Genomic DNA, 22,761 nt, shown 5'->3' with positions numbered 1-22,761 from the left:
GTTGTCTGGTTGTCACCACAGATGTGCATTTTGTTCTAGAGGACATGGAAAATCATAGGAACCATATATCCTTAAACAGTATACAATTAGGAGGAGGATAAATATCATGGATGTGATACAACCTATGAATTTCAAAGGGAGCAGAGTATATGCAACTGTTTCAAGTATGATTCGCATGACGGGCCTTTGCCCTTGACAAGTGCCAGTAGAAAAGAACATCAGTGTGGCTATGCAGAGGGGAGATGCTCAGCAGTTTCTAAACAAATCACTATTAAGCAGCGTAAATTAATGTGTTCTTGGAAATAGTTTCAAATAGGAAAAGGAACGCAGACAATGCACTCCCAGATTTAATTTCCAAGGGGTAAAACTTTGCATGGGGAGTAACAGCAACTTCAGTCTGGTTCCTTCAGTCTCTTCATATTTGCTGAAACTAATAAGAGATCAAAACCTTTCAGTGTTTGTCTCAGGATGAAGGCTGCAGGCCATGTGTATGCATGCACGGTACTCTCTTAAGAGCTCAGATTGAAAGGAATTGTGTTAATATCTTCAAGCAGGAATAAGAGATTGTTATTTTCCCCTTTGTTAAGTGGAAAACAGCAAGTCAGGTGCTGATTGAAGAGCAATGAAATCAAGAATCTCCTAATTCTGAATTCCAGGCTTTTGAGCTAATTTGGCAGTAATCAAAACTGCACGTTAAAAGAAAGTATATCAGAAGGCAATTGTTTGCATGACAGGAAGAAAAAAACTATTAACCTGCACCCTCAGCAGTGTGTCTTTTGAGTGAAAGATAAACATAGGTACTCTCTACACATGCCCCTCTTTTGTTACCAGCAGTGAAGCTTTTGGTGAAGTAACTTTATATTAAGTGAACTTAAAATATAAAATACAAATAGAAGAGAGAGAATTCAAATTTTAAATACTATTAATTATTCCTGACATGTTGGTTGTTTTTCTTTTGTTCTTTGATACTAATAAATGAATCTACTGGCTCTATCAGTATTTAGAAACCAATGGCCTGACAGCCAGATTGAAGTGTTACAGAGGTGGTAACAGAGCTGTTCTTGATTTGAGTGGCTCCAGAACGTGATATCCAGTGACTGTGAAAACAAGTTATAAGCCACATTTAGAACTGTCCCATTAGGTCTATCCATCTGTCAAATAATCGGGTTTTACTTTTCACACTCTCATACATCTTTCTTCTGAGCCAATAGGTAACGACCAGTTTTACATTTTTGTTAGGTTAGGTTGAGGTTGTCTTTGGTATTCTCATCAGCATATATATGTTCATGGTGTACATATTAGAAAACTCCATGGATTCTCTCCCAAAGTTGTGTCCAGTTCTCTTTATTCAGGGTTGGTTGATGTTGCTTCTGGCAGTGCCAGATACATTTATGGCATCGCAGTTGCAACTGCAAGAAAATTTCCTCTCTAAACTACTGTAGAATCAAACAGTATCATCATGACTGCTTTTTTTATAGTCAGGATTCTGCAGTAAACAGACACTTTTTTAATATATGTTAATGTCACTTGGTGGTCCAAAGAGCTGACTGTTCTGCAAGAGAGTTAAGAAAAATGAAGATGTGTTTGCTTTACCAGTGTTAAAATGTAATTCAGCAGCCACCATGACTTTTGAAAGCCTTATCTGAGCTTTGTTAAATCTGTCAAGTTGAAGCATCATCTACTATGTGTGTCATGAAAGGTGTTTACCGTGCAGCAGTTAGTTGAAGAAAATTTATTCGGTAGATACATAGAAACTCAGTTTAATCTGCTATCAGAAGCTATCTTAATTGTCATGCTGATTAGATAGCTGCTGGTATATATTACCGATCACACTTACTTGCACTAAAGTATTGATCCATATATAGATCTTTGGTTTCATCTTTAATTATTTTTTTTTTTAACACATTTGTAGTCATATGTAACATTTTGGATTTATTGATGTTTAAATGCATTTGTTTCAGCTTGGAGAACAACAGTCTCTGGAAGAAGCCATTAGAATAGCCTCCAGAATACAACAGGGTGAAACACCAGGGATTGATGATTAACTTCTAAAACTGCTACCAGAACAATAGAGTGAAAGGTATTTTATTTTCAATCAACAAAGGTCCATGCCAGCAGCTACCCATAAAAACTTTGAAGTTCCCTACTCATTGATATTGTGTACACATTTTATGCAAGAGAGAACAACATTTTGTAAGTTTTGTGTACATAAGCCTTGGAATGGACTGACATCATCTACTTCCAACCATTGTATATTCAGGAATATGGAATTAGGTTTATATAGTAAATTTCCTTGTTATCCTTTCATCAGATTTCAGACTGGTCTACAAGCAAGTGAAAAATTGCATAGGAGTATTGAAATTAATTTTTAATGTTATGTACAAATAATGAAGGCATTGCTGAAGATTTCAAATGTTTAAAATACTATTAAAAAGTCATAATTTCAGGAAACCTTACAAGTAATAAAGACGACAAACCCTTTTAAATTGCATTCCATAAATGGAAAAGTCTTGGATTTTGAGCCTACTGTAAATCTTTGTATTTTGATTTGTTTCATACAGATTTGAATACTCTTTAGATTATCCACCCCACCTCATTCATTGTAAATACAGACTGTTAATGCCGGAAGCGCTAATTATATTATCTTTAAATTGGATTATGTACAAAGGAGAAACTTCGGTTGTTCAATATTAAAGGAAGTAAATCTAATGATTTTGTTTCTTTACATATTTTACTTAAGATGTTACTCTCAAATTATTATGCAATAAAATATAGCAAGATTGTATTGTCTAGATAGGATGATATTGTTGTGTGACGTATTGTTTTGCTTTTTAATGAGACTGAAGTTCAAATTATTTATTTATGGCCTTGTATAAATTTTTTCCAAAGTTTATTTATCATAAACCAGATTTTTTTGACATACTAATTGTCATCATAATCCACTATAGTGTATTAAGTCATTAGTGTTAATAGTTATTTTAAACCTTCTAAACCACTACAGGAATGATTAAAATAGTAATTAGTCAACCAATTTTGACTACCTGTTTTTAAGAGGAATATTTTCAAATGGTGCATTTGCGGCATTAGTACAAGTACTAATAGTCTATTTTCAACAGTTATGAGTGCCTGCTGCTACACCATTCAATACCTAGGATATGCTGATAATCAGTGCTTTTGAAAATCAGGACACAAGTTACTAGAAAAAAGGGATTAATTAATGACGATGTAAGTACAATGCTCCTCTCCGCCTATCATTCTGTAAAGGAAAAAAATCTGTTGTAGATATGTCTAACATACAGTAAAACATAACTTTAATTTTATTTTTTTTTATGAAAACTCTTGTCTTGTTAGTAAGCTTGTTAAGCAAGTTAAAATTTTTTGGCTTCATGTAAGGTTTAGTGCTTATTTTAGAGGAGTGTCAAGAGCGCTCTGAAACTGAAGCCTCACTTTTTACCTTCTCAAGGGAAGGATTAAACATCTTCTGGATGAAGTGTTAATCAAGTAATCATTTTATAAGTATTGTGAGGTACACATTTGACATGAAAAATGAAGTCCATAACTATGTACCTTGAGGTATTTGACCTCAAAAAGGCCAAGTTTGAATAGAGTGAAGCTGATTTATTGTGAATTACTCTATCAGTGTGGGTTGCAGCCTTTTATGTTTTTCATACAGATGGCCATCTGAAAAGTGCAATGAAAGAATACAGTACTGTGGGATAGAAGTGGACAAAGCAAAAACTATTCTCTGGATACATTACAAAGTCAAACCTGGAAACATTGAGGTTGTCTGTAACTTTTGTATAGGATTGAGGCTGCTTGCTCACTTAGGTGCCAGTTTTCCTGAAGTGTTGTAATTCTTTATATCCCATGGAGATAAATGTACTATGCAAGGAGGATTAATTGCCTGTCAACTAGATCAGTTTCTTAGTACTTATCACCTTTTAGAAATTAAAGATGTATCATTTGACATGAATGTTCAAGATTTTTTTTTTCTTAAATTTCATTGCTAATAGTTTCTGGAAACGGTGGCTGGAATGGTGGCTTTGACTTAGCAAAGAAATAACCAGTTCTTACTTCTTCTCGTTTCCCAGGATGTTTTCTGACCACTGTAAAAATGTGAGTATTCTTTCTTTTTCATACTAGCTGGTTTGCTGCAAGGCATTCAGAACGAGCTCAGTCAGGAAAAGCTGCAGTATTTTTAACATTACTTCTCTTGACAGTTATTCTTGCGAAACTCCCAAGTCAAAGGTTATGCTTCTCTGTTGTGCTAGCTACCCTTGTAAAGGAAAATATACTTACTGAATAAATAAGCCAGGCCTCTCAGCTATGAGGCCCGTGTTCATAACAGACTTGTTTTCAGAGTGGAGAGACCTGTATGATTTTCCTCGCTGCTTCCATGCAGACCGGCTTTGAAGGTGCTGTTCTGGCAACCTGATACTGCGTGTTGGTGAAGGACCTGTAGTGGAGATTAGACCTAAATGGGGTTAGGTAGGAGTAGTGGCAAAAAGGACTTCAAGAGCAGGAAACAAAGAATATGGCAAAAAGGACTGGGCATGTGGCAGTAGGAATCTCTGTCCTTTCCCCGTAGATTTCACTCCTCTCTTTGAAAGTTCTGTATCAAAGGGAATACTTTGGCACGCTAGAAGGAAATAAATTCTGAAAGAGGAATCCTGTAAAGTAAAGCAACTCAGTATATTGCTTCCTCTTACAAACTGGCTCCCACATTTCCATCATTCACAGTCACAACTTCTCTTTCAGATTTGAATTCCAGGCCTACACCAACTCCTCCCTTAAAGGAGTAAAACAAAAACCTCTCTAGAGTTTGCAGTCAACTTTACCCTTTTAAATGATTCTACAGTTTTTCACCACTTTGGGCTTTGCTTTTCTTTACTGTAGTTCAGTGCCTCTCCTGATAGTAAAAAGAGAGAAACCATTCTTTTTGGTGCTCAGGGCTGATGACCTGTTGTGCCAGACACACTACGCATAACAATAGGACAGTTTTTACCCTAAAGAGCTAATGCCAAAGCACACTTGAATAGGCTGACGCTGAAAGAGTGTGTTTTTATAAGAGAGAATCCTGAAGCCTGACGACAGAGTTGTAAACAGCCATAATCCCTGATGGTTTAATTAATCTCAGCAACCAGCTGACCGATACCAGAGGTACTCAGGCACAGTGCCGGAGACAAGGCACGTGGTGGCTTCTTAGATAGTCCAGATAAACAAAATGTCTGAGCTTGGACGGCAGTTCTTCCTGAACTTTACTCTAGTTCCTAACCCTCGTAACCCCTCAAATACTGCCAGGAGTAATTTGTTTGACTGGGTGCTCTGGTTTCTTTGATGGTCGTGCTATACTAGAACACAGAAAAAATCGCTTTGCATGCTGTGTACTTCTCACTAGTGCTGAGTCAGGGAGCCTTCCCCAGGGGCAGGAAGCTATTTAACCTGTATTTAGCCACCAGGAAAAGATGGTATGGAGTAAGGATGCGATGAAGAGGTTTTCTGAATCTGGCAGCTTCAGCACTACATCTGTTGAGGTTAGTGAGCTTGCACACCTTGGGTTGACCATAGCTTCTACTTACCAAGATGTGGAAGTGCCCTGTAACAAACCTATTTCAGTCACTCTTAGTTTGTCATTGAATGAAAACAATCAAATGCTCTTAAAATTTACTGTGTAATTTTCAAATGTAGCACAGATGAACTTTCACTAATGGGTGGTAAGCAAACTGATTTTCTTAAGCAGTAGGGCGTTAAGAGACTCGAAATGAAGGGTTCCTTTAGAACTTTAAAAATATATTTATTCAGCCTGCATATTTTTTGTCTTGAACAAGATAGAAATTAACACATGCCTTGTGTTTGCAGGTGCATAAATTCAAACTCCAGCTGGTCGTTGAAATTAATTTTTTAGATAGAAACTTTTTTCTTGCAGAGCAATATATATTTGAACACCAGATCCCCTAAAAGTATTTTACGCTCCATTGATAAAAACCTTCCAAAGTTTAGACCCCTATGACAAGAGATCAAAGAATGAAGGGCCACTTCCAGTTCATGTGTTGTAAATAAACTACACTCCAAGTAAGGCATTGAAACAAGTATTTTTTCCTCCTTGTGATAATGTAGCTTAAGTGTTGCCAGCAGTTTGATGCTGGTTTTCATTCTGCTAGTAAAGTTCACTTGGCCAAAGGAAAATGTAATCTAATTAGACCATCACCATTAGCAGTAAGTAGTTGACACCTAACCCTATCAGCAATGTGATACCAGACTTTTTCAACTGAGGGTTATATTCAAAGGAGACTTCAATTACCCCAATAAACATACAAGCTTATATCAACAAGAAAGGATTTTGTCCTACACATTTTGTCTGTATATTTATCTCTAATGGAAATGTGACCCCCTTAAATCCCATCCATCTCAGGTTCTGAAGTAGTAAGAAATTTTATTTGGATTATTTTTGTATTTTACTCTTAAGGAATGGCAGCAAGTGATTGTGCGGAACTTCTTCTGTAACAAAAAATGTCTTACATTACTGTCAAACCCCCAGCATTTTACTCTTTCCTTTGTTTAAACCCCTCACCAGCCTTTATGTTGACGGGCTGCTGTATTTTACTTATTTTTCTGGGGAGTTTTAGACTCTGTGGTGTTACTACTTGTTTCTGTAGTATTTGGCTGAGAGGCTTCTGAGCAGGTATCTTAGTCAAGACAAGGGAAAGAAGCCAGCTTCCTAACATCTGGCAGGTCTGCTGGCATAACAGAAACTACCACATGGCTGTAGAAAGCTCCTGGAGAAATGACAATGTTCCAAAGCTGCATCTCCAGGAGGCTTTTTGCTTTGGTGTAGAGCTAATTCCAATTTGCATATAGGTTGTAATGACTAAAAATCAGAGAGTACAAGAATGGTTTGCGGGACAGGCAGGATTAGCTGCTTTTTGGTTTTAAACTGATACATTCAAGACAATAAGAAACAGATTTTTCAATGTATGTAGGTTCCTGAGGTTTGGGAAGAACGTGGCTGAGCTTCTTGAAACTCTTTACTAGGCTTCTATCTGCATCTCTAAAAATGTTTGCAAAATGTCTGACCTTAAATGATATGCATAAGAGATTATTAAAATGAATAGGAGTAAATTTTTAAAAAATTACCTGTTTTATGGTTTTGCATGTTCCCTGAAGGAGAAAAAAGAAGGTGGTTAGTGATACTGGTGTATTAGTAGTGACTATTTAGTTTCTGTGCATTAGACGTTTTAAGGTTTTTAATTGCAGAATCGGTATCTTCTGCTCTATTCTGACATTTTAACTTCACATCAGCACATGGATGGGGCATTCTAATTGCATCTGTTTTCAGTCATGGCAATCATTCTGTCTCTTGAACTTTTAGGACAGTTGGAGGAAATTTCTGATCTGAATACAACTGTAGGGAACAGATTATTTTGCCGTTTTCTTTGTAAGCAGAGCTTTCAAGTGTTAAAAGGCAAGCATACAGGCAGAAAGACTCACTAAAAACTGATTAGAGTGTGTGCTGTCATAGTCATGGAGAAATACTGAATTGTACATGACTGCTTGACAAAACCTGTGCTTTTTAAATGGACCTTTACATTGTAACTTCTGAGTATCTTCAGGTCTTCCCTTAAATTCCCAGATTTTGGGTCCAGAAGCTGCTCTTTATTTTGGAAGGCATCCTAGGTGCTGTCAAAATTCCCATTCTGTTGTCCACCTTGTTCTCTTGTTCTTACTATTTACACTTCCTGGGTGAATACATCCTTGAGAAATGCTCTATCTGCATGCAGACTGTAGGCTAAAAAGAGTAAAAGGACTGGCAGCATCAGCTACAGGCATGTCTTTGGACAAAAAGTCCACCTTTGATGGAGAACCCATTCAACTCTGGACCTTGTAATGAAACAAAAGAAGTTGCCAGCTAACATCAGCAGTTTAGCAGCACAATCCCAGGTAAAATAATCTTTAAACTGTTCATCTTTAAGCTGTCTGCCCTGTAGATAACACATCCCAGTTAGCACACTACCACTAAGACCTGTTAGCCCTGTATATGCCAAGTCTTGCATGAACACTGGAACTCCATCACCAGCACTGGTGAAAAGCACACTCACGCTGGTCCCTAAGTAGCTCCTGAAGTGCAAGAGTAAATCTGGGAGTAGCACAGATCTGTCCCTGCTCTCAGTTCTCCAGCAACAGCATTGGCACAGGTTGACTGTCGTGTTTCTGGTTTTCATGTAATTAACTTGACCTTCCTCCTCTTCTGCTTTTTCATTCTGTTGTTTACCCTTCTCAGAATATAAACTCATCGTGGTTTCACAGCTATGCTGGCTGATGTAGAATGGGTTTCATCTGCTTTTTGGCAGAACTCTTCCAATTTGGTCAAAGTGGTTTTGGGGGATTGCAGAAGAAAGAAGTGCAGGAAATCCTGACAAGGTGGCAGTGTATCCACTTCTGTGGCAGTTTCCTCTGACAGCTAGACAAATTGGCTATTGTTCCATTTCTTTCCCATTCATCATTATTTGGGTTCCCCTGCTACCTGCAAAAGAAGGAACAAGGGTTTCTCTTAAGCTTGAGCTTGAAAACTCCTCGTTAGAAGCAGCTGTTTGACAGTGAGTGCGTGCTGCCTCAGACATATTTCTGGTAGCAAAACCTTCAGTGCACTAGACTGATTTTTTTTTTTTTTTTTTTTTAATTTAAAAACAAGCCAATTTTACAAATATCCTGAAAATTCTTAAACTACTCAAATTTGTAGGAATACCAGTCAGGCACTGCTTGGACATCAGGTTTTATGTGCTGTTACACCTATTTGGAGGATCAGGGCTTTAGTTTGCGAGATCTGTGGAGGCTCAAAGGTGCAATTTAATCAGCTTCAGAAAATTTGGGATGAATTTGCCTTGGAGAGTACAGTGTAGTGGAAGCCTGCAGAGCTGTTCCCCACTCACCACTCTTCCTCCCGTGATGATGTCCATTGCTAGTGTGATCTTTGTCTAAGGGAATTGGCTCTGTGGTGCTTTTTAGTCTGGCTGTTTGTAGGCCTCCTAATGATAATTATAGTGGACAGGTGCTGGACAGAATAGCCAAGTTGCAACACTCAGTCTAGGGGAAATTATTTTCTCTCCAACACAACCGTTTATGGTCCTGTCATACTACAGCAAAATAACAACTGATGCAAATTCAGAACAGCACTTATGTAGAGCCTATGAATGTGGTCCTTATATAGGAACTACGTGTTTTGTGATAGTTACACATTTATTCAGTACTTCCCTTTGTTAGTTGATCTCAGTTTGGAAATAAACTTTCTTTTAACACAATTGTGTTACTGCTGTTTCTTTCTTTCTCTGTTCTTTTTTTCCTTTTCTGTCCTATCTGTCTTCTCTTCAGTTCCTTCTCTGTAGGAACTCTGAATTGTTCCATTTGATTTTGTCCCAGTTAAACTGTTCCAGTGATTAGCAATTCATTTGTTAAAGTCTATACAATAGGGCTTCTGAATTTGTTTGTCACTTCACTAAATACCTGTGTCTGTAAGCTCCAGAGGGGAGTGCAGCACCAGTTATATTTAGGTTGAATTTGGGAAGGAAACTGCAGCTTTGACATTTCAGGGGGAAGGTTTTATTGAAAGCTTAAATTCTTTAATCTTTTTTAGACAAACGGAAACTTCATATATGACTGAAGCAAGCCACAGCTAGTGGCTGGGACATTTTGAGTCGCTTACTAGGAACTGCATTTGCATCTCCCTCTGTGGGCTGTTAACTGAGAGAAGAGATGGAGGTTGTATTTTTTTAATAGGCTTCTCTTACATCGTCTGTTTGAAACCTTGAATGCTTCAGTTAGTGCTTGCTACAGAGTGCATTTCAGTTTTTAAAAGTAGTGTTTTTAACTGGACATTATTGTGGTTCTAAATTATTGCATGCCAAGCATTGTTTACGGCACTTGGTTTGATGTAGCTGTATCTCAGTAAATGCTGCCCAGTCCTGTTTTCATAGGTTACGTTGGCTGCTTTCAGTTTTCTGAAACGTTTCAGGAGGCTTCCATAATCTAAAGAACTGTGTTCTTATGGCTCACCACTGCTTGTCCTGAAAACAAAAACTGTCTTAAGCTTTCAGGCCATTGAAAGTTGAGGAATGTGTAAGGATGTGATCTTTAAACATAAATGTTTCTATGTAGGCCTTAGAAGAGAGAAGGGTAGTGACCCACATGTCTCGAGGTGACTGTTCTCTGAGAAAAACCATTTCACTGCGCAGGCACAGGGTGCATGTGTGAGTACAGACTTACACTGATGGCTGCTCTGCTCAGTTTAAAACACTCTTATGCTCGTATGGTACTGGTGGCACAGGCGGTTGCTCTCACACTCTGCTGGTTCAGTCCCTGCAGGTACCAGTGAGAGCTGTTGGGGACAGTTGTGCTGCCCTGTGTGGCAGCTCTCCACAAAGAAACAGGGCGTGTTCAGGCAGAACAGGTTAAAAAAGAGGAGAAATCGCTAGGAGGAGTATGGGATACTACCATCCCTGGCGTATTTCTATGTCCTAAAAACACACGTGGCATTGAAGAGCGTCAGTTGTTGGTGTGAAAAAGGGCGGGGAAATGATGCTGGTGTTTGTTGTTTGGGCCTCAGCAGAGGTAAAAATAATTTTCAGTTGGTGATGCAGGTGTCGCTTTCCAGCAGGCAGCAGCAAGGGGCCTGCGAGTCCGGCAGCAGCAGGCAGGTCTGTGCCCGGGCTGCAGCCCTGGGAGCTGGGGCCATGCCCAAAGTTGCTTCTGAGGCTTCTCCCCACAGACACGGGGGCCCAGCAGCCCTGCAGCAGGAGATCAGCAAACCACAGAATCACGGTTGTGTACAAATGTCTACGTTCTGTTGGCTGGGCCTAAGTTTAGATTGTTACCTGTGAAGCTTTCTGGGCGTGCTGCCGTTTGCAACAGGTGAGGGGGCTGCCCTCCAGGCCAGGAGGGGTGGGCTTTGTTGGGGGGCATGGGCTGGCAGGCCGGGGCTGTGCTGCAGGGTCCGAGCATCCTGCGTGCCCCCAGCTCCCAGGGGAGCAAGCCCCCATGCTGGCTGTAGGCCCAGGGGACAGGCAACCTGCATGCCTCCCAGGGGAGCGAACCCCAGCGCTGGCCGCAGGCCCGGGGGCTGGTGTGCCCGCCTGGAGGGGCTGTCAGCAGGGACACACACCTGGCCTGGTTTGGGCTCCCGGGACTGTGGAAAAACCTGTTTTTTCCAGGACCTTTGTTACCCAAGGGGTTCATTTTAAGGTGGTTTGGTACAGGAGAGAGATGGGCAGGTGTGTTTGTTGGGCTGCACCTCATCGAGGAAGTACGAGACACGGAGTAAAGGCGAGAGACGAAACTGCGGCCCCACAGGGAGATGGCCGGCCCGGTGCATGGCGCCCGCTGTCAGTGACAGCGGTAGCCGTTAGCATCCGCAGCACGGGGCGCTGTGTTTGAGGCTCCGGTGTTTCTGACTGCGCTTTAAATCACGTGCATGGATTTATTTGGGTTGTACTGATATTTTTGGTTTAGCTACACCCAGCCCTCTTCAGCCGGCCTGGAAGTTGTTGTTAGTTCTCGGGCACATGGGATGTCTGCGCGCTCCCTCCGCGCCCCAGCGGGAGGCAGAACCACCCGGCTGGGCTCCGCGGTGCACCGCGGTCGTGCCGCGCCGCTCCGCGCTCCCCGGCGGTGCGGTGCGGTGGGGTGCAGCCCCGGCCGTGCCCCAGCTCCGCCGCGCTGGGCGGGGCCGCGCCCGCGGCTAAGATGGCGCCGCGCCCGCGCCTCACCGGGCGGACACGTTCGTGCGGCCGCCCGGGGGCTGGTGTCGGGTGGCGAGCCCCGCCCCCCCGCTCGCGGCGTTCGCGCCAAAGCGCCCCGTGACGCGGCCGTGTGTAGGGCCGCCCCCGCCCTCCGTGTTTTCAAACCGAGTGGGCGTGCGCGATTGGCTGGCGTGCGCGCCACGTGAGTAACGGTCGCGGGAAAGCCGCGGAGTCCGAACGGCGCGAGGCGAGCCGTGCCCGGGGCAGCGCCGCGCGGAGCCGCCAACCGCCGCCGGGACGCAGCGCAGCGCCGAGGGGAGCGGGGCAGCGTGGGCGGCCGGGCGCGGCCGGCAGCGGGACTCGCACCGAGCCGCCATGAGCTTCCTCAGCTTGCAGCAGGCGGCGCCGCCGCGGCGGGTCTCGGCCCGGCGGGCGGCCGCCCCGATCCGGCAGAAGCTGCTGTTCCTGAGCGGCCACAGCGACTGCGAGGAGGAGGAGGAGGACGAGGAGGAGGAAGGCGGCAGCAGCGGCAACAGCACCGGCGAGGACTCGGCCTTCCAGGAGGCGGACTCGCCGCTCTCGGCGGCTCGTACCCCGGCGCGGGGCGACCCGCCCCTGCTGGAGGAGAAGGAGGAGGAGGAAGAGGAGGAGGAGATGGAGTCCGCGGCGGCGCCGCTGCCGGACGAGGGGGACTCGTGGGAAGAAGAGGGGTTCGGCTCCTCGCCGGTGAAGTCGCCCGGAGCCTACTTCATGGCCGGCTCGCCCTCGCCGCCGCCCCCCCACAAGGGCCGCCGCTACTGCGGGCGCTCCCCCCCGCCCCCGGCGGCTGGCGGCTACCGGCTGCGGGGCGAGGAGTGCAGCTCGCCGCTGCCCGACTACCCCGGCACCCCCCCCCACAAGACCTTCCGCAAGCTGCGCCTCTTCGACACGCCGCACACCCCGAAGGTGAGGGGCCGCGGGAGGCGGCGTGCCTGGCCGTTGGAACGCGAGGGTTAGGTTAGGGGGCGGCGGGAGCCCCGCCCCGCCTGCCCGACGGTGGGCCCGGCCGTTACGGTTACGCAACCGGCGGGGGGCGAGCTCCGGGCGCCGGTGGGCCCGGGGGAGGGGGGCGGCTGCGGGCGCCGCGCCCCCGCGTGGCTGCCCGGCCCGGCCGAGTGCGCCCGCGGGGCACGGCGGGGGCACGGCGGGCCCTCCCGGTCGGGCTGCCGGCGGGGCGGCGGCCTGCACCGTGCCCCGCGGCGGGCGTGGGGCGAGCCCCTTACCCCAACACACCGAGACACGTATTTACACAGGTATTGTTCGTACCCAAAAAATACATCGGCACCCTGCTTTTTGCAATATTTTGTGGAACGAGATAGGCGAAAGTAAGATATTAAACTCTTCTAGTTAAGGGTTTTAGCGTCCTGTGTGTATTTTTACCTTTATAACCAGGAATTTAAACTTGAGCTGGGTTTTGCTCCTGCCAGCAGGGGCTGGGTACGTCCTGTTGGGGGCTGCTGCTGCTGTACCCTGCGCTCTTCTGCATCGGATGCCGATGCTGTTAAACTGAGGGATTTGAAAGCTTAAAGGGGTATGTAGCTCTTAACTCTGTCAATAACAGACTTTAGGAAGGCGTTTCAACTTTTGAACTCGGCCCTCATGTAAAAACGCCGGATAGCGAATTTAAATCTAATGATAATAGGCTTGCTTTCTTCATTGCTTTTCCTATAGCCCTTTAGAAGTAATCCATGGATAATCCCTGTGGATAATCTCCCAGGGGTCTATAGACTGAAAACACTACTGATTTAAGGTGTGAGGAAGGCAGCCTTGTTAATTGGTTTTCTACAGCTTCTATCAAACGAGGTTTCACTGGTAGAAATCAGTGGTACGTGTTCGGAAGCCATAGAATTGGTGATGATCTTGTACCGAGTGAGGAGGAGACACTTCAGAGAAACGAGTCTTGTGGATTGTGACACCAAAAACCAAGGTCTTGACACTGCAGTTCAATGGGATTCTTAAAATTAGGTGCCCAAATTCTACATGAGTTATCTTGGGAAAGGTTATTTTTGGAATCTGGAAGAATCAGTTGGTTAAGGGGTCCAGTGGAAATACTGAAATGTGTGTTGAGATACACACGCAGTATTAAAGGTCATCATCTAGTCTAGATTTGGGGAGTGCATGTTGAGATTCCCAACTACTGAGCTGTCTTCCCTATGGTAGTTTAGGCTTTAGTGAAGTCACATCTTTATTTTGAAAGGTGCTGCCAGGATAAGGCAGTACTCCTGCTTGTGATCCAGTAAGTCATTGCTTGGCATCCTCACCAGGATGTCTGAGACTCAGGTGCGAACTTCCCTGCCTAACTGGGAGAGGTTTCATCACTTGCCTGGAAAATGCCTGGTTGTGGCAAATTACCACCAGAAAGATCTGTTTCAGGTATTGAACTGACAGCGTGATGTCAGGTGCTGTCAATTTTTGATCATTTTTTTTGTAGATCCGTGAGAAGGTATTTTCTTTCATTAGCTCGCTTTTCCCCTCCCCCCCCCCCCCCCCCCCCCCCCCGTTTGCCCCCTAAATTTGTAGTCACCAAAGGTAATTTCCTATGTCTGATGTACCTTATATATCTGAAAGTCATGGTGATAACAGCATGGGATGGTCCACCAGTTTCATCAGTTCTCATTTCATGGACAAAGAATTGTCCAAGAAGTTTTAAGTGATGACATGATTAAAGACAGAAAAATACTGCTGCCATCTTTCCTGTCTTTTTAAAAATTATTTTAACATTAAATGTTTCCTTTAACTGTTTTTGTGTAGAGTGTAAACCCTAATAGTTTATTTGGAATTCTTTATGATGGCAATGCAGGGATTTGAACAACTCATGCTAACGTTGATTAGACAATATTGTAATGATGGCTTTTGAGCATGACCTCACTGTCGTATGTCTAAAGCAATACTGAGGCCATAAATGTGTTGTCCTCCACAACCTTTTGGTTTGGTTTTTTTTTTCCCCTTACATAGAGTTTGCTTTCGAAAGCACAAGGAATGGGTTCCAGCTCAGTCAAACTTCGAGGAGGCTCTCTATTTATGAATGTTGGGAAATCAGAGAAGCAAGAAGAAGATATTAGACAAACGCCTCATGTGAACATCAATCCCTTCACTCCTGATTCCATGTTCCTTCACAACTCCGAAGGAAAGTGTCGCAGCAGGAAGAGAACGCACTGGAACGAGTGAGTAACTTGTGTCTTCCTTTGTTAAGCTTATCTTTAGAACTACTTTTAGCTGCAAAAGTCCTGTTAGAAATTGCTTCTGTGGAAGTATTTTTCCTTGCAAATTGTTAGTGATGCATAATACAGCTCTGCTTTGAGATGCACATTATGAAATAACCATTTAGCGTGAGATCTTTTGATTAGTATACAGGTCTCTTTTTACTTGACTGAATGAGCTATGGACAGAGTCTTTTCTTGAGGGGAAAAAAAGACATTAAATACTAGCATGAAACATGAAGACAGAAATTACAAAGATAGTAGCATGGTACCTTTATTTTACGAGTTTGTGCTTACAAATGTCTAGCATTTGGTTAAACAGGTGGAATGGGAGAATTAGAGCTCAAGAGCAATTAACAACTGCTAGACTTCAGTTTTAAGTTTGCTTAAGCCATATTACTTCTGCAAAAGTAACTGGTGTGAATTTCAGCTCTTGTGGAGAGGACATGGAAGCAAGTGATGGAGAGCCTCAAGATGAAATTATCAGACCTGCTAAGGTAATTAATTTTTAGAACTTAATATCAAGTTTGGCAGCTTGTGGATCTGCAGGTCAAAGTATTTTCCTTCCTAATCTTTGCAGAGGATAACAATAACAGAAAGTAATATGAAGTCACGGTATGCAACTGAATTTCATGAGTTGGAGAAGATCGGATCTGGGGAATTTGGTTCTGTGTTTAAATGTGTGAAGAGGCTTGATGGCTGTATTTATGCAATAAAGCGATCCAAGAAACCTTTAGCTGGCTCAGTGGATGAGTGAGTATATCCTGCTATTAAAAGTTAAAAGTCACCTCTTGATGCTTCTTCCTCCCATGTCTCTTTGTATTGGTGTCTAAAGAAGGCATTTAAGAGAAAAGTATAAATATACTTTAATTAAATGTAAAACAGATAAAATTTTTAAGTCACTTTACATTGGGTTGTTTTTGTTTTTTTTTTTTTTTTTAAATACTGTGCAGTACTGGGGAGGAAAGCCTTCTTGGCCTGCCTCTCTCCTAGCAGGTGACTTTTATCATCTGGAAGGTAAGAGTAATGCTTACATGCGTTAATAGCAGGAGGGACTATATGAATAAACTGGAGTGATGATGGTTTGAGAGATGAAAGAGAAGCAACATTCCCAACTAAGTTTCATCCTTGTCAACCTGAGTGACATGCAGATTACTTAAGTCTTTTTTGGGAGTATTTCTTGTCATTTGTGAATGAGCTTACAATTCATTACTCTTTTCCCCCCACTGTTGTAATAGTTATAATACAAAACTCCACAAGTTTGAGTTGCTCAAAATTGCAAACCAGACTGACACACAGGAAGTTAGGAATATTGAGTTTAATCATACTCCTGGCTTATGATGATCATTATTTTTTTTCCTAAAACTTCAGTGATGCTTCTCAAAGCTTGCTGCTGCTGCTGGTTGGAAAGTATGTAATTGAAGTGGCAGCTCGCTCAATTACCTGCAACAAAACCTATTTTTTGATGTTGCCATATACTTAGTCTTTTAATACAATTTAAAACATTTTAGCTGTTTGGATGTAGACCCTAAGGTGCCACAGAACTGAATGTGAAGATTTTAAAATTGAAATCTGAGCTGGCAGAGGGGCATGATACTATAATAAGTGTTTCTATCAAGCTGAAATTGGACTTAATTTCCCCTCATGTTCTTGTGTGCTGTTATTTTTTGTGACTGTAACAGGCAAAATGCTTTAAGAGAGGTCTATGCACATGCAGTTCTGGGACAGCATTCTCATGTAGTAAGATACTACTCTGCATGGGCAGAAGATGATCACATGCTTATACAGAATGAATATTGCAATGGTAAGTAAAGTTTACTGCTTGTTCTGAATTTACTTTAAAAAAACCCCACCCTTATTTTTGAAGATACACAGGTATCGCTACAAATCCCTAGCACTGATCAGGAAATAACTGACCTACATGTAGCTCATGTCATTGCTGTCTCAAAAGTGTCTGGTGTTTCTTTCTGTTGGAAAAGGCGTTACCAGATACATGAAGCAAAAACTATACAAAATTGCAGACAAAAAGTCTTAAGTGTTCAAGAATATTGGAAATACAGTGAGGTATTTGCAAGCAGCAAAACTGTTCTTCTGTACAACAGTACAATTCGGAATAAGAGAAAATTAACAGAGGATTTCCTTTAAAAAGGGAGATGGACCTGATTTCCAAAGCTTTTTGCTACAGTTGGTATCCTGCCAGAGATATGGAAGAGGGATAGAGGTTCTTTTTTCCCTTGTGTTGTTATCATGTTTATTTGCACAGCAACTACAGCAGAAAAGAAATGTATTATTTAACGTGTCTATAAGGAGGGGAGTAGTACTGCACTGGATTTTACACTTAGTGTGTTTCACCAGCAAGTTCTTGGTGGTATATTTACTGTCAAATTTGGAAGCCAGTTGTACTTAACTTTTGGCAGCAGGTTGTCATTGCTTTCTCAACTGTTTGATGTAAAACAATATGTTGTTTTCTTTAATGTTTATTTAGGTGGCAGCTTAGCAGATGCCATAAGTGAAAATTACAGGAATATGCATTATTTTACTGAACCAGAACTGAAGGACCTGCTACTTCAGGTGGCTCGAGGCTTAAAGTACATTCATTCCATGTCACTGGTGCACATGGATATCAAACCTAGTAAGTTTGTAAACTGCTTTACTCTATATTGACAACTTCCTTAGTTAATTTAATCTGCTGTAGAAAAACAAGCAGTTTAGCCACACCTAACTAACTGTAAATTCTTCACTGAAGTTCTAAATAGCAGTACGAAGATGTCAGTTATAAAATTGGCTAGCAAACTCAAACTGTTGAGTTTATCTTGGGTCCTGTTTTTGCAATTGACTCCGCTTGCGTAATGCTTGGCTCCCCTCCCAGCAGAGGGCACAGAGTAAGTTACAATTTCTCACTGTACGAACTGGGTGTATATATACAACTAAAACTTCTGTGTGGGTAAAGCAAACTGTTGTGAAACTAGATGAAGTAGAAATTCGACAGAAATGTGGGGTTTTTTTAACAGTTCTGCTCTTTTTCAGGTAATATTTTCATATCAAGGACATCTGTCCCAAGTACAACTTCAGAAGAAGGTGATGATGATGACTGGTCATCTGATAGAGTCATATTTAAAATAGGTGAGAAGCAGCACACTTGCACTTGGAAGAATTGCATTGTCTATTTATCTTCTGAAAATTAACTTTCTTTTCTTTTTGCAGGTGACCTTGGTCATGTAACTCGAGTATCTAGTCCACAAGTCGAGGAGGGTGATAGCCGTTTTCTTGCAAATGAAGTCCTGCAAGAGGTAACTCTTCTGTTTGTGGAAAGCAGCGATGTTAGGTCTGCATGCGGTTCGGAGTAACCAGCTGCTGTCTGCTGCCTCCTCGGTGGAGGAGAAGCTTCCTAAATGGTATCCTCTTGAGCACTGGTAGTACTTAAAGGGGAATATAGTACCATGGATGAGTTCAGTACTGAATAGTTGTCTGTTAGATTTCTTCTTCCACTGGGTAGTATGTCTAGTAAATTTATTTTTCTTTCTTTTTTCAAGAACTACACTCACTTGCCAAAAGCAGATATTTTTGCTCTTGCTCTGACTGTTGTTTGTGCTGCTGGGGCTGAACCACTTCCAACTAATGGGGATCAATGGCACGAAATTCGACAAGGAAAGCTACCTAGAATACCACAAGTGCTTTCTCAAGAATTAACAGACTTACTAAAAGTAAGAACTCTTGTACTAGAGGCTAACTGGGTTAGCGTAACTTTCTGTATCACTGGCCTTAACTAGAATGCCTTCCTTTCTTTTTTCCAAGGTTATGATTAATCCTGATCCAGAGAAAAGGCCTTCAGCTGTGGCACTAGTCAAACATTCAGTGCTTCTCTCTGCCGCAAAAAAGAGTGCAGAGCAGCTCCGGATAGAACTGAATGCTGAAAAATTCAAAAACTCGCTCTTGCAGAAGTAAGTAGTTCTCTGGGGTTCTTAAATGTATGAAAGCCCATTAGGAAATAAGTTACGATAGCGGAGTGGTGATAACACAGGACCCTCCGGTGTTTCTGCATGAGGCTCACGCATCTGTATGCGCATACACACCTGAGTACAAAGTAGGTTATGCAACTCTAAAAGGAACTTCTTGAACACTCTAAGGGAATCTCAACGACGCTATTAGTATTCAAGGCATACAAAACATTACAGTTTTTAAAAAAACATTTCAAGCATAACGTGTACTTTAGTGACGTGTATAGTGTAACTTATATTTCTGTTATTTGAGCCTCTGTTTTCCTAGGTCATCTGTACGTTGAAACATGTTGGAAAATGTAACATAAATGAGCTGTTTTGAACTTAAATTAAATGGCACGTCAGGAGTGGCGTCAGGAGTGGTGTTGCACTCGACGTGTAGGTTACCAGAGAATCATTTGTATCAGGAGGTCATCTTCTCCTACCCCTTGCTCAAACGCTCAACTCTGAATTAAAGCTTTGATGAAGAGATTCTTCTTAGGAAAGTCTGATATTTGCTTAAGTTTCAGAGAAAGAGTAAGTTAAGAAGAAATCATCTGAGTCTTGCACTGCAGTTAACCTTGCACGTGTTATGCATAATAGGCAGGCTTTTATGAGAGAATATAGAACACCAATTAATTTCTGACTGGCTCGTTTTGAATGAAGATGTTAACTTTGCGCTTGGCTTCTCTCCACTGCTTTCTGCTTATCTTGCCATTGCTACAGTCTGAATGTAGCCAGGCCTGCCATTTTAGATGGTTATCTTTTATAATCTCATGAATTACACTGACTGCAGAAAGACTAATTAGACAGCTTGTGCAGGTTATTTATTCAAGGACAGATTTGCTGAGGTTGCTTGCTTGCTTCTATAAAGACAACATGTTTTTGTGTTATGTCAAAGGGAAAGTTGGCAAAACTAATACTTTGTGAAGACTACTTATGGCCTGGCAACAAGTAGAGTACATCCTTATATAGTAACTGTAAATCCAAGTATGATTTAAAAAAGAACACTTATCCACAGTAATTTTTAATGTTGTGTTGGGGTAGTGTCCTATGAAATAGTTCAGGTAGGTATTTCTGGGTTATTTTGTTTTTTTTAAAACACTCCTGCATTTGACCCATTTAAGATAACCTTTGTGTATGTAAATAATCATCAGCGGAAGGAATCCTTGTGAGGAAACTCAGCTTTTCTACTGTCGTCTTCTTCAGAGGAAGGAAGAATTTGAGAATAGACTTCTAGGGAAGAATGGAAGAATATTGTAAAACTTCGCTTCCTGGTAACAGTGTCGGGGGTGGGTGTGCACATGTGTGCATTTGTGACAGATGTTAATTCTTCAGGGAAGATGACTAAAAATTGATCGTGTTCTGTTGCAGTAAACTGTAATGCTTTGTCTTACAAGAATGGGAGTAGCTTATTAAACTAAACCACGTAACTAAATACACCTACACCAATATGCAGCAAGCTTGTTAAATTTGATCTTGCTTTGGACTCCAGATGTGAAGTGAGATTACAAATACCAGTTTTTAATGGTACAGAAAATTCTTTGAGGGATAGTTTGGGATAGGAGAAGGAAAAGAGTATAGGGGCAATGCTTGCACTTAGCCGTATGTCAGCATTTAAGGAAAGGAGAAGGCGGCTGTGTGGGGAAACCCTTCGTTAAAGATAACTTCGCTTTTTAGTCAGACTATTTCATAGCTTTATCCTGAGTTTTCTTTAACTTTAGTCCTCAGACTGAGTATTGGTAATTCTCTGAAACAGGATAGTTGACTTGAGTGATGCACGGGGACAACGTCCTGTACTACCTCAGTGATTCAGACTTGCAGTTTTGGGCTCAGATTTTTGTTAGGCAAAAAAGGTTTAGGTGGTGAAAAGCTTTTGGTGTGGGTATGCAAAAGAAAAAGAATGCTTCCTGACTTGTCTGTTGCAGTTATTTTCATCTATCTATGTTCATCCAAGTGTGTGTGTGTGTCTGTCTGAATCTTCCACAGAAGTTCAGTTGTGGTCAAATGCTTCATTTGGGCAAACTCAGTAATTGGGTTTTCAGTGATTTATCATACGGCTTGTACTAGAAAGTAAACAGCATCCTATCGTGTTCTGGTAACTGAAGTATTTGGCTGCTTTATAAGACGCTAGATTTCAACATCTGAGTTGTGTGAATTTGTCATTTCCTTCTCTTGTTCAAAAGAAAGAACATCTAGGCAAGTAATGAACATCCCGCTTCTGTCCCCTGGGTTGTAAACCGGTGGATGCGAATGATAATGGTCTTAGTGTGACCTAAATTGATGGCAAGTCTTCAGGTTCTGAACTGCTGTAATGCATTTGAAATGCTTGTAGTCCTTACTGATACTGTTGCGTAAGTGTGACTGTCAATGTCTTGCAGAGAGCTGAAGAAGGCACAGATGGCAAAGGCTGCAGCTGAGGAGCGAGCACTGTTCACTGACAGAATGACAACTAGATCTACAACACAAAATAGACCATCTCGACTGATTGGAAAGAAAATGAACCGCTCAGTTAGCCTTACTATCTACTGAGTATGGAGGCTGAAAGAACTGCTGAGGATGGCTATAGCATCTCTGCCAATCTGAAGCCTAAGGAATTGAAGGAAGCATTCAGTTCCTGGCTTCTTGTTCTGTCTTTGATCAGTGTCACTAGTTCTACAGGAATTGCAAGTTTTTACTTTTATAATATGGCTTATTAGCTGTATTAACCATTTGAGTTAATGGACTCATTTCCTATGTTGTTTATAGAGGATCCTGGATGTTAATCCATAAGCCTTTCAGTTACACTGTTAGATGTTACATCGTCCCAGGGTTAACCACTATAGTGGTGTGCTGCTTTGTAGCGTTATGGCATTGTAATAAGTAATATCCCTGATGATCTTTAAGAGGGAGAGAGGGGGCCTTGCTTTGATAGTTACCAATTTTTGTTGTGGGTGTTTTTTTTGTTGTTGTTGGTTTTTTTGGTTGGTTTTTTTTTTGTGTGAGCAAAGGGGAATAAATTTTGAAAGGCAGGCTTTAAGGCCACCTGTACTCAATGTACCTGATGTCAGGTAGACTTTTATTGTGAATTTTATTTGTATATTCAACTGGGAGCACTTTGTAGGCATTGCATAAACCACAGCTTAGAAACCTGTGGAATTAAGTGCCATGTGGAACTGCTGCTATTTTTAGTTTGTTGTTCTTGCTGTAAAGTGTAGCATTAAAACAATCATTATTGTGTTAATAGGCTTCTTGTTAAAAACAATTACGTGAAACAAATCGAAGCTGCATTTTAGTAAAGGCAGCATTTTTTCTCTCAAAGCTAGTGCATTCTGAAATAATGCACCAATGTAATATTTGGACTCTGTATTAGTGTAGTGCAATTGTTAATGTCTTGGCTATTGATGTTTTGTAATTTTCCAATAACATTCTCTTAAATGTTGGTGTTCTCTTGAGTTGTCCATTCTTAAGACTATTGTATTTTTTTTTTTTATGTTGGAGTACTTGTAAATAATTGTTTAGTTTAAGTGTTTGGGTTGTTCTTCATCGTTTATGTACATAAAGTTTGATCGTGCTTATAGTATACGATACTGAAACTGCAGTCAGAGATGCCAACAGACAAAGCTTAACTATTGAGTTTTAAATTCTAAAATGAACAGAATGTGGCCGTCAGAGTCTGTTCCAGTGTTGGACCTAGGCTGACAGATGTTGCTAAAAAATAGAGCTGTTTCAATTACTGGCTTGTCTCTTCAATAATTATAGTTTAAACAATGTTTCCGATTTGTGCTCTATTCATACTAGTGTTGAATTTTAATATTAAAAAGTTTTGTTTAATAT

At 41.8% G+C, this 22,761-nt stretch overlaps 2 protein-coding genes across 10 annotated transcripts in view; both read left to right on the top strand.

Moving 5' to 3' along the window:
* Positions 1-3,967, top strand: part of ZNF143 (zinc finger protein 143) — a 41,865-nt gene extending 37,898 nt beyond the window's left edge. For 7 of the 8 annotated variants that reach the window (XM_056353687.1, XM_056353680.1, XM_056353682.1 and 4 more), the window contains one exon: positions 1,962-3,967. In XM_056353687.1, the coding sequence (XP_056209662.1) occupies positions 1,962-2,045 (84 nt within the window). In that variant the 3' untranslated portion in view covers positions 2,046-3,967. The remainder of the gene's footprint in view (positions 1-1,961) is intronic. The other variant, XM_056353686.1, reaches the window with a different exon arrangement.
* WEE1 (WEE1 G2 checkpoint kinase) lies at positions 3,120-22,758 on the top strand. Of its 2 annotated transcripts, XM_056353679.1 has the most exons (12): positions 3,120-3,225; positions 4,092-4,116; positions 14,724-14,932; positions 15,399-15,465; positions 15,549-15,721; positions 16,651-16,772; positions 17,454-17,600; positions 17,996-18,091; positions 18,173-18,258; positions 18,502-18,672; positions 18,764-18,909; positions 21,327-22,758. In XM_056353679.1, exons 1-12 carry the CDS (start codon positions 3,218-3,220, stop codon positions 21,475-21,477), a joined length of 1,401 nt encoding a protein of 466 aa, XP_056209654.1. In that variant the 5' UTR covers positions 3,120-3,217; the 3' UTR covers positions 21,478-22,758. The 2 variants fall into 2 exon arrangements, with proteins under 2 accessions (XP_056209654.1, XP_056209653.1); XM_056353678.1 differs by lacking the exons at positions 3,120-3,225; positions 4,092-4,116 and adding an exon at positions 11,887-12,674.
* Positions 22,759-22,761: the final 3 nt, after the last annotated feature.

The sequence above is a fragment of the Falco biarmicus genome, chromosome 10 (assembly GCF_023638135.1).
Source record: "Falco biarmicus isolate bFalBia1 chromosome 10, bFalBia1.pri, whole genome shotgun sequence".
Classification (NCBI taxonomy): Eukaryota; Metazoa; Chordata; class Aves; order Falconiformes; family Falconidae; genus Falco; species Falco biarmicus.
The sequence above is the reverse complement of the archived record's forward strand: the minus strand, read 5'-3'. Positions and strand labels throughout refer to the sequence as shown.